General features: G+C 42.4%; 1 protein-coding gene across 7 annotated transcripts in view; it reads right to left on the bottom strand.

The window, feature by feature from the left end:
- Positions 1-1,520: 1,520 nt before the first annotated feature.
- LOC132179091 (uncharacterized) overlaps positions 1,521-11,973 on the bottom strand; it is a 44,961-nt gene continuing 34,508 nt past the window's right edge. For 3 of the 7 annotated variants that reach the window (XM_059591728.1, XM_059591729.1, XM_059591727.1), the window contains exon 14: positions 1,524-2,547. In XM_059591728.1, the coding sequence (XP_059447711.1) occupies positions 2,402-2,547 (146 nt within the window). In that variant the 3' untranslated portion in view covers positions 1,524-2,401. Of the gene's footprint in view, positions 2,548-11,973 lie in introns of all 7 variants that reach the window. The other 4 variants (XM_059591723.1, XM_059591724.1, XM_059591726.1 and 1 more) reach the window with 3 other exon arrangements.

Genomic DNA, 11,973 nt, shown 5'->3' with positions numbered 1-11,973 from the left:
AGTTCTTGGCACCCGGTTATAACTGGATAACCGGGTGCATATATATATATATATTTACTTTTTAGTGTTTAGTTTAGTTTTTAGTTTAGGTTTTTATTTTAGTTTTTAGTTTTGGTTGCATTGTGTTTGTAATATGTTTATGAACTATTTTTATTGCAAGTGAGTATTTCTTTTGGTTGGTAGTTTATTTAAATACTTGTTTTATTGATTTTTTTTGGGAGGGAGGGTTTAAATTGTTGTAGTAAAGGGGTATTTCTTGTGGTTGTTGGTTTGTTTAAATACTTGTTTTTATTATTTTCTTTAGGTTTGTAGTTGTGACGAGATATCTCTTTTTGTTGTTGGTTTGTTTACATATATTATGTATTAGCCTATTAGGTATGCTTTTAAAATGATTTTTAGGGCATTAAAAAAAATTAGATTTTTATTTTAAAGGCCCCAATAGGCAAAAACATTGATATTGTCATGATTTTTGGGCTTTTTAAAGTTTTTACTTTATTTTTTTATTATTATTTGGAACAATCACAACAAAGCCCAATTTAGTGGGACAAAAAGGCTAAAAGTTTTTTTAAAAAAATGGGCCAATTGTGTGCAAAAAATGGGCTTATTTTAGGCCCAATACCTAAAATAAGCCCAAAATACAATTTTTTTTTAAAAAAAAAACAGTTACTCGGTCCGAATAACCGGGTACAAATCAGAACTGGCCGGTTAACCGGGAATCAATTACCCAGTTCTGGTTTCCCGATTCCCAGTTTTGGCCAATAACTGGGAACTGGGACTAGGTTGACACCCCTAATTTAGAACAATTTTGTAACACCCCAACTTTAAGGCCATAACAAATTTACATGTTATGATGTTAGCCTCGAGGATGGGTTAGAGTTGCAGGCTCGACTTGTTGGGCCTAAGATAGCTTAGTAAAATGGATCAAAAGCCCAAGAATGAATTAATAAAATTTATTTGTCATTATAATTTTCAAATATTTTATTTGCTAATTTAACTTTAGATAATTACAAAAAATTTAAAAGATTCCACAAATCTTGCAAATTTTCGGTAATGCAATTTGTTGACAGTTTCTTACTTTAAAATTTGAGTTTAAATCTATAAATTAAAGACTGCATTATTTATAGGAATTCAAAATTTTATAAAATCTCCTAAGGCTTAATAAAACCCACGTATGCACTATTTGAAAATATCTTATTCTCATTATCTCACCTATTATCTACATGATTTTAAATTTAAATTCCTAGAAGTTATCTAAATGAATTAAACCACCTACACTCAAAACACTCCTTCTATCATTCACTCAAAATACACGTTTTCTTTCTCATTTATCAAAACAAATGTACAAGCTCTCTCATTTACCAAAGCACAAGTTCTCCTTCCCTTATCAAAATACACCTATACGTTCTCGCACCCAACCCCATACCATATTCTTATTTTTTCTCTCAACCATCTTTGAAAAGAAAATCGCAGAGAATCTTCTCTCCCAAGTTTCTTGATCCAAGTAAGTATTATTGGAAACTTTTATTTTCTTTTGTTCTCTTTTTGTTCTTTAGATCTATCAACTGGTGTAATTTTGAACATTTTTCTTGTTAATCATAGAAAAGTTAAATGTTTTGAATTGTACAAAAATATTCTTCATGACTGTAGCATTTAGAGTTGAAATATCTTTGTTACACATAAATTTGGGACTTAGATCCATGGGCCTAGACCTGGCAAGGTCTACTCTACATATCATTTAGTACGATAGCTACAAGAATAAAACATACTGATCACATCGACGGTTACATGTATTCTCGGATACTCATTGATTACGGTTACAATTCATCATTGGATTGACATTGAATGCAATAACAGTTACGTGCTACTCTCGGGATATGTATCAATTGCAGGAACCATCAAATTGATATTGATCGCAGTAGTAGTTACGCGCCATTCTCGAGACTCATATTGATTGCAGGAGTAGTTTCACATTAACCATAACAGTCAGGGAACAGTAATATCAGCCTTCCCGTTCATCACGGTCAAATCCCGGATCCTCCGTTCAGTCACCACAACTACGTGTGCAAATTCAATCTATAAAAGGGCCAGGATATCAAGAAGACAGGTACATGATTCCTTCTCATTAAACACGAAAGGAGCTAACTTTAGTATCGGAGGAGGATTCACCGGAACACTCCTGGCATATTCTCTTAGCCCCGTTTTTGTTTTTGCCTTGCAGATTGAAGGAGAAGAAGCATCTAGAATTACAATTTCACCCCTTGGGTCCACCATACCGGAAAATGTACCAACACATACCATCTATGAAAGCACACGCTTAATAATTGAATGTTACAAAATGTTCCTTAAGACTCATTGCAAACTTAATAGTTGGTTTTGTTTTTTAAATTGGAAGCCAAAAGAACTATTGTCGAAAAACATATTTTGATTCCTCTAGCAGCTGTCGATTTTGTAGCTGTTTCACATGTTTTTGATGGAGATCGAAAGAGAAGCCATTGAACCCACCAAAACCACCATAGTCGTTGTTGACAGCAAAATATGACCAACTTCCTGATCACAAATGGATCAAATAATAAGTAGCTGAAAATGATGATGAGAATCTCCCTGTAAATAGATATTCATACAAGTTATGTGTAGAACATGATTCGAAATTCAAAGATAATTTTTCTTTTAAGATATCAATGAAACTCACAATTTGTTTTTATTTATTTATTTTTTTTTGCTTTACAGATTATTAATTCCCATGCACGTTTATCATATTAACCCTCTACTAATTTTGATTCGTTTTGCTTTACAATATATTTGGCCTTTCTTCTTCATCAAGTAACCAGGCCGGCCACACAACCCAGACAACCCTCGCATGTTAAAATCATTACAGACAATTTTATATATATATATATATATATATAAGTAGAATATATTTGACGTCTTCATCATATCCTTATTTGTCATAATAAGCTATGGGGTTTGTCGTTGTATCAATTTTTTTTTTTTTGGTATGTCCACACGAGAAGGGATAAATGATTCAAATTAGTGATCTCTGCTTTATGAAACGTAATCCCCAACCAATTGAGTCCGCAAATCTTCAATTCCCTGTTGAATAACTTTTAATTGGTTCAACGCACGGCTGCACATAGAAATGCAAAAAAGGGGTATTTGATGTAATACTCTTTCCAAGTGTTGATCACAACATCTCTTTTTATATTTCATGTAGACCGGTACCACAACCACATTGTTGTCCAATTGCAATCAGAGGTTTTTGGTCCGGCTTTCACATACAATTAATGTGGACGTAAGCTTTCTTTCTTCTTCTTGTGGTTGATATATACTAGGCCTGGTCAAATCACCTTTTATATATCCCATGCCGACCAAAAACAAAAGAAAGGATAAACTCATAAAGACTAACAAAGAAACAAAGGTCAAATTTTAGATAGTCTGGAAACATGAGGAAAATTATGGAAAGTGCTTTAAGGAACATAGTTTTTAAAGGACTTACCTATAAGAAACATAGTTGCTTTAAGGAACAGAGTTTTTAAAGGACCGTTCAGCTGAGTAAGTCTAAATGGCCTACTTGTGTCCTACTAAAAATGATGTGGCTATTAAAATTACTATTGGGTTTGTGATTGATCATTATTGAGTTTTGATCCAAGAGTAATTTTAATAGTCACATCATTCTTAGTATAACACAAGTAGGCCTCTTAGAATTACTCTCATTCAACTATCTTGCCACCCTTCATCTCCGTTCAGCTATCTCATTTTTTATGGCAAGTGGTGATAACCAACATGGGGAAGAGCCTCATAATTTCAACAGGGTTGTCATCATGGGCCCTGTCCAACTCGTTGTTCACCAAGGAAGTTCATGGCGTTCAAAGACAACACCACAATTGATGGAATCATTACGGCGTGAGTATAGCAATCTAGATTCGATCAAGCATTGGGTTCCTGAGCTCGACGAGGGTGCCCTCGCTCCTAAGGGGAGGTACGAAGTTTGCATTTACGAAGAAATGAAGAGGGTTGATCTTAGATTTCTAGCCAAGTTCAAGAGGTACTATCTTTCCTCAACCTCGATCCCTCCAAATTAAGTTGGAGGATGTTTATAGCTTATTGCGTTCTTGGAAAGATGGTGTTCAAGAAAGATAAACACGATTTGACTGTGAAGGAGTTCCTGTACTTTTGTCGTCCGAGTTGGAGGAAGTGAGCATTATGAAGGCCAAGATGGGGGAAGCGTTCAACTCTTGCCAAGGCCAAGTTGGAGTCCATCGAGAAGGAAGTTTGTGTTCTGAAGGCTAGCTTGTTCCGTACGACCAAAGTAGTTGCGGCTTGCAACGAGCTAAAGGACGTCTGTAAGGATCTTTTCAACTACTAGGTGGAGGTTGATCTAGCCTAAGCTCAATTGGAGAGCACCTTCAAGGAGTTGGAGGATGAATAGGCCTCTCCATGGGCCCTCAAGAATCAATTGAAGCCTGAGAAGGATGAGTTGAAAAGTCTGCAAGCGGTCCGATTGATTTTTAGAATTCAGCCTCACAAAAGTTTGGACCAAAAGCTTAGGCTATTTGGGAGCTCGACGATTTTGGAAGAGACATCACTACAAACACCTTTTCGAGATCGATGAGCGTCTTGCGGTTTAAGGGTGCCTTTTGAAGGTATTGCCAGGGCAGAGGATCCATTCCTTGATGAGCATGACGAGGTAGAAGATCCGTTGTGAATAAAACTTTCTTTAGTTATCATCTATCAAGATGGGTGATCATGGGATTGTCGAGGGGTTGGTTTGTGGAATCTAAGGAGTTTGAAGTGACAGTGAAGGATGGAGATACGGTGTTGAAGCTACAAGAGCGGTGCAGAGGCAAGACGCGATCGATACGATTGGATTGGACAGAAGCGGTATGGCTCTTGAGGATTTTTGACGAGTTGATGGCTGTGGAGGATTCAAGGGTCTTTAGGGACGAGTCCATTAGAAGCTTTCCGAGTGTGTTAGTCCAGAAATGCTTCAATAGGCACGGGAGTTTTCTGGTTTTGGAGGAGAACGATGACAGAGAAAGACGAGGGAGAGTTTTCGTGCCTGAAGGATGGAATAGGAAGGGATGGAACCGGTTACAGTCAGAGCTTCGGATTGCTGTGGATTTTGTACAGCCATTCGTAGGGGATGCTAGGAAGCTTTTATCAGGGAAACAACGACGGAGTTTCTCGGAGGTTCTGATGTCTAAAGCCAACCAGGAAGAGGAACTCTTCGGGTCCTTCGAAGAACCTATTGCAAGAGTCCCCAAATGGCTGTTGGGGGGAGCCATTGAGAATGGTAAGACAATGGGGCCAACTTTCTATGCACTTTGCCAAGCCAAGGAAGTCGAAGCTGGCCCGGAGGTTCAGAAGCCTGCTCCGACGGTAGTACCGGTGGAGAGAACTGTAGTGAACAGTGATGTCAGAATTGAGGCAGTGCAGAAGAAACTTTCAAGTCCCGAGGAGCAAGAGTACGAAGCGGGTTGTTCTGGAGCGTGCTGTCCAGGTTGCGTGTCGGCGGGAGGAAAGGAAAAGCTGAAGATATCTTTGTTGAAGTTACAGGAGGAGATCAGGATCTGCCTCGAAGGATTCGAAGCTATCTCTCGCTCCTCTTGTAGCGGTGAGGCCAGACACACTGGGCCTACAAGGATGAGGATTTCAAAGGAGGCCCAACCCATGTACCTGTCTGATAGTCAGTTCAAAAGTCAGCCCAAGGTTCCCTTCAAGATATCGATAGGCTGAAAGGATAAGGCCCCAGTTGTGGGTTCTAGGCCCAGTAGAACAATGAAGTTTTATAGGAGGAAGGCTGTGAAGCCAAGTATTCCTGGGCCATCGGGTCCTTCTTCCCTCTCGAGCTTGTCGCTTCAAGCTACGCCGGTCACCCTTTCGTCGCCGGTAGAGGTGCCGGTGAAGGAATCGTTGAGAATTCAGGGGCCGAGGAAGATAGTGTCGTCGAGGGAAGGCGTGCGGGAAGTGGACAAAACTGAGGGGTCTTCTCCGGCGAGCGATTCTGAAGAGCCACGGGAAGGCCAGTGGGGAGCTGACAGATTCGATGGGTCTATTCCGGCGATCGTTTCTGTGGAACCTTCAGACTTGTCGGAGCAGCGGCGAGATCTAGCCCGGGGTATTTTGGGCATAGCGCCGATAGCTCTTCTTGCATGCGCCGGCAAGGAGGGTTCGTCCAAACCTGTGATGCCGGCTCCTTCGAGGTCTACTATCGATGATCGTGAGAAGTTGAAGAGGTCGATGAGCGGGAGGGGGATGGAAAAAGGGGAGAGAAGTGGGTCAGGTCAATCAGTCCCAGTCACGCAGGGGCAATTGGAGCTATCGCCTGATAAGGAGGGGCCCGATACTCAGGGAGAACTCTCGCCGGGGCTCGAGAAATGGGATATGCCGAGCTTGGGGCAGGAGATGGTGGGGAAGGTTTTGGAGGATGGAACAGATGCTGGGCAGAGGATTCTCGAGGAGCAGGGGGAGATCCCTCCGGGGTTTGAGAAGTGGGAGATGGCAGGCTCGTTTCATTCTTTGAGGTCGATTGGGGGTGTGGTTAGCGTGCATGAGGAGAGTCCATTGTCTGCTTCAGAATCACTAGCGGTGGTACCCTTTGAAGCTCAGGAGCCGATTACGGTGGAATTTGTTACTGAATTCAGCAAGCTTGTGGGCGTCTCTTGTGATGGAGAAGATAGGAAGCTGTCAGAAGTTTTTGGGTTTATCATGGCTGAAACTGAGGACAATGGCAAGGAAGAGGGAGAGGTAGTGGAAGAGGGAGTGGGTTTGGCAGCCCTCTCGGGTAAAAAAGGTAAGCGAGAGCTCAACAATCTTAATTTTTCCATTAATTATGAGGGGCACAATGGTAGCTCTTCGAGGGGCAGACGCACAGGGAGGGGTCTTCGAGTTATTAAATGAAGCCTAAGATTCTTTCCTGGAACGTGAGAGGGTTGAATGAAAGGGGCAAAAGGCTGAGGGTTAGAAGTCTTCTTAGAAATTGGAAGGTGGATATAGTGTGCTTCCAGGAGACTAAGGTGGATTTTATTTCTTATCACTTTGTGAGGAGTTTGTGGGGATGTTCTTATGTGGAGTGGTGCTATGTTCCGTACAGAGGGGCCTCGGGAGGAATTCTGGTTATGTGGGATAGAAGGGTTGTTACGAAGGTTGAGGTTGCTTTGGGCAGGTTTGTGGCAGCTGTTTCCTTTAGGAATGTTGATGATGGGTTTGTGTGGGCTTTTGGGGGGGTGTATGGTCCAAACAAAGACAACATTAGCCGTTATCTTTGGGAGGAACTGGTGGGCCTTATGAGTTGGTGGGACATGCCTTGGTGTATTGGAGGGGACTTTAATGTTACTCTTCTCCTTAGTGAAAGGTCGAGGGGACTTCATTCTCGCCCCGCTATGAGGGAATTTGCAGATTTCATTGCGGAGCAGGGTCTTATGGATCTTCCTTTAGCTGGGGGGCTTTCTACTTGGTCTAATAATCACTCTTGGTCAAGGCTAGATCGATTCCTAGTCTCTACTGATTGGGAAGTTCATTACCCAGGTGTGCGACAAAAAAGGATGCTTCGTGTTTGTTCGGATCATGCTCCTATTGTTCTTGATTGTAACTGTTTTTTGGGCGGCAAGAGACCATTCAAGTTTGAAAATATGTGGCTTAAAGCGGAGGGGTTTGTGGACAAAGTTAGAAGCTGGTGGGGTTCTTATCATTTCCTTGGTACTCCAAGTTTTATCTTGGCAAAAAAGATGCGGGCTCTCAAGGAGGATATTAAGAGATGGAATAATCAGGTTTTTGGCAATGTGGAAGGGCACATCAAGGCTCGGATGGAGGATTTAAAGATTCTTGATAGGGTGGAGGAAGAGGGAGGTTTATCCTCTGAAGATATTGAGAGGAAGGAGTCACTAATAAGAGAATTGGAGACCTTACTGTTACAAGAAGAAATTAGTTGGAGGCAAAAATCTAGGGTCCGGTGGTTGAAAGAGGGAGATAAATGTACGAAATTTTTTCATCGGATGGCCAATGCAAATCGAAGACATAATACTATAGAGACGTTAATTGTGGATGGCTCAACCACTTCAGATCAAGAGGTTATTAGTGACCATGTTACCCATTTCTACGAGGCCCTCTTCAAAGAGAGTCTCACTTGGAGACCGAGGCTAGATGACCTTGATTTTGACATGTTGGATGTTGGGGAGGCCACTAGGTTGGGGGCCCCGTTTGAGGAAAGGGAGGTATGAGAGGTAGTAAAAGGGATGGATAGGGACAAGGCTCCAGGTCCGGACGGCTTCTCTATGGCTTTCTTCCAGGATTGTTGGGATGTGATCAAGGGGGACATTATGGCGGTCTTTGCGGAGTTTCATGATCGAGGTAAATTTGAAAAAAGTTTAAATGCCACTTTCATCTCTCTTATTCCGAAGTCTCATGGAGCTAATGTTATTAAGGATTTTCGTCCAATTAGCCTTGTGGGAGGGACATACAAGATTATTGCCAAGGTCTTGGCCAATAGAATGAAGAGAGTAATGAACATGGTTATCTCTGAACCCCAGAATGCTTTTGTTAAAGGCAGGCAAATACTAGACTCAGTTCTCATCGCCAATGAGTGTCTGGATAGTCGTATCAGATCAGGGGAACCCGGCTTATTGTGCAAATTGGACATGGAAAAGGCCTATGATCATATGAATTGGAAGTTCCTCCTTTATCTTCTGAGAAGGTGCGGTTTTGGAGATAAATGGTGCTCCTGGATCGAGCATTGCATTTCGTCTATGAGATTCTCGGTCTTGATTAATGGATCTCCTTCCGGATTCTTTGATAGTTCACGTGGAGTGAGGCAAGGCGACCCTCTTTCTCCATTCCTATTTGTTTTGGTCATGGAGGCCTTCAGCAGGTTGATTGATGCCTCGATAGATAGGGGTCTCATTTCTGGGTTTTCTGTGGGGGCTAGAGAAGCGGATCAGGTAATCGTCTCTCATCTCCTCTTTGCTGATGATACTCTGGTTTTTTGTGGGGCAGACCCTACTCAAGTAAGAAATATTGGTGCCTTACTTGTATGCTTTGAAGCTGTCTCTGGGTTAAAGGTGAACTTGGCCAAATCCGTTCTGGTCCCTGTAGGCACTACGGAAAATGCGGACATGTTGGCTGGTATTTTGGGATGTGGTACAGCTACTATGCCGTTAAAGTATTTGGGTCTCCCTCTGGGGGCCTCGTTCAAGGTCAAGACCATTTGGGAGGATGTGTTGGAGAAATATGTCAGAAGGTTGGCCTCTTGGAAACGATTGTATTTATCTAAGGGGGGGAGGATCACTCTTATTAAGAGCACCTTATCCAATCTCCCCACCTACTTTCTGTCTCTGTTTCCTATTCCGGCATCAGTGGTGAAGCGCATTGAGAAGATTCAACGTGATTTCTTATGGGGTGGGATTGATGAAGAGTTTAAGTTTCATCTGGTCAGTTGGGATAAGGTTTGTTCTCCGATCACTGAGGGAGGTTTAGGCATTCGGAATTTGCGTTTGATGAATCAAGCTTTATTGGGAAAATGGTTGTGGAGATTTGCTCATGAGAAAGAGGCTTGGTGGAGAAAGATCCTAGTGGCAAAGTATGGTGTGGCTTGGGGTGGTTGGTGCTCCAGGGTTCCCAGAGGATCGCATGGGGTAGGGTTATGGAAGCACATTTGTAGGGGGTGGAGGTCGTTCCAAGGCCACATTAGATTTGTCCCAGGTCTTGGGTCCAATATCAGTTTTTGGGAGGATATCTGGTGCGGTGACATGCCTTTCAAGGAGGTTTTTCCGGGACTTTTCAGTATTGCCGCTAATAAGGATGCGTCTATTGCAGACAATAGGGAATGCTCAAATGGCTCTGTTCAGTGGAATGTTTCCTTCACTCGCAGGGTACATGATTGGGAAGTGCAGGTTTTGGCCTCTTTTTATTCGCTATTGTATTCGCATCCATTTGGTGGGGAAGGGGAGGATAGAATAAGTTGGATTTCTTCTCGGAAAGGTAATTTCGAAGTAAGATCTTATTATAGGATCCTTGCACCTAAAGATCCCACTCCTTTCCCTTGGAAAAGCATTTGGCGCACCAAGGCTCCCTCGAAAGTGGCTTTTTTTGCTTGGACGACCACGCTTGGAAAGATTCTTACTTTGGACAATGTTCGGAAGAGAGGTATTGTGGTGATAAATCGTTGTTGCATGTGTGAATCAGATGGGGAGTCTGTTGATCACCTCTTTCTACACTGTGGGGTGGCGCGTACCTTATGGAACGCCATTTTCATTCGGTTTGGTTTGTGTTGGGTTATGCCGGGTAACGTTAAGGAGATGTTCGATTCTTGGTGGACGGGTGGTAAAACTAGCAGCGCCGTCGTGTGGAAGATGGTACCTCTTTGCCTCATGTGGTGCATTTGGAACGAGATAAATGCAAAAAGTTTCGAAGACTTGGCTTGGAATTTAGAGGACCTTATGCATTTTTTCTTGTACACTCTCTTTACTTGGACTGCTGGTTGGCTTGCGCCTATAGTAATCAGCTTCCAAGATTTTCTTGTTATGTTCTCTTCTTCTTTCTCTTATTCTTAGTCCCTCTCTTGTATACTCCCGGTGTACTAGGGTTGCGCCCCTCTGCGCCTTTGATATATATATCTTTATTTATCAAAAAAAAAATAAAACTTTCTTTTGTGATTTTTTGAGTTTTCTTCCACTTTTTTGGTCTCTCTTGTATGCTTCCATCTATTATTCATGTTAGTAGAAATTGTGTGGAAATTCTTTTTTAAGTGTGGGTGACCTTCGACTCGAGAGTGATTCGATGGAGACTATTTTAGAAAAAAGTTTGGAACTATAAGCTCCCTCAAAATTTATCTGAGGGAGGTTCTTTAAGAAAAATCTCTCATTAGCTCCCTCGGTAGTCATTTGAGGGAGGCCTTTTAGGACAGCTTAGCTCGAGTTATCTTATAGCCTTCCTTGGATTGCTGTCAATCATTGGGTATTGTGTTGGTTTTCAACTATTGTACCATGTCTGTTCGTAATTGAGGCAAAGTCTTGGGCCATTGTCGTTCGTGCTCGAGGCAAGGTATTTGTGCCTTGTCGGTTCGTGAATAAGGTAAGGTCTTCTTGCCCAGCTGGTCCATGCCTGAGGCAAGGTCTTTGTTTCTAGTTAGTTCATGCTCGAGGCAAGGTCTTTGTGAATTGTTGGTTCGTGCCCGAGCCAAGGTTTCCGTGCCTTGTCTGTAACACCCCACCCCATTGACACACAATATTGTCCGTTTTTGGCTCCCCCAAACCAGATTTCTCAGGAGGTCACCAATCTTCATATTACAAGAAGCTCACTTAACTGCGGAGTTCTGATGGGATCATGACCATCACGGCTTTAAAAAACGTTGTTGTCATGAAGTCTGTAAGTATACATATAAGCATATATCTCTATCTACATACCCAGGAGATGTGGGACCTCACATTGTCAGTTGTCATTAAGGTAAGGTCTTCGTGTTCTATTAGTTTGTGCCTAAGGCAGAGTCTTTGTGCCCAAAGAAAGGTCTTTGTGACATCAGTTCATGCTCGTGGCAATGTCTTTGTACCTTGTTGGTTCATGCTCGAGGCAAGGTCTTTGTGCCTTGTTGGTTCATGCCTGAGGCAGGGTCTTTGTGCCATTTCAGTTCATGCTCGAGGCGATGTCTTCGTACCTTGTCAGTTTGTGACCAAGGTAAGGTCTTCGTGCCTTGTCGGTTCATGCGCAAGGTCTTCATGCCTTGTTGGTTCTAGCCCGAGGAAGGGCAGGGTTACTCAACGATGACATGTAGCATTTTCGAGTAGTCACCTGGTCACCCATTACTTCCCCGCTCTCGATCAATAATAATTTCACTTTTAGGTCATAGGTGGAAGTAATGGCCCTTGTGTTGTTCAGTGTTGTGTAACCTATGATGGCATTGTAGGCTAAATGGCAGTCTACCACTAAGAAATTGACCAATGTGGTGATCTACATAAGGTGGCTCTGATCAACCCCACAAGGTAT

This window comes from Corylus avellana, chromosome ca4 (assembly GCF_901000735.1).
Source record: "Corylus avellana chromosome ca4, CavTom2PMs-1.0".
Classification (NCBI taxonomy): Eukaryota; Viridiplantae; Streptophyta; class Magnoliopsida; order Fagales; family Betulaceae; genus Corylus; species Corylus avellana.
This window is presented reverse-complemented; position numbering and strand designations above follow the sequence as displayed.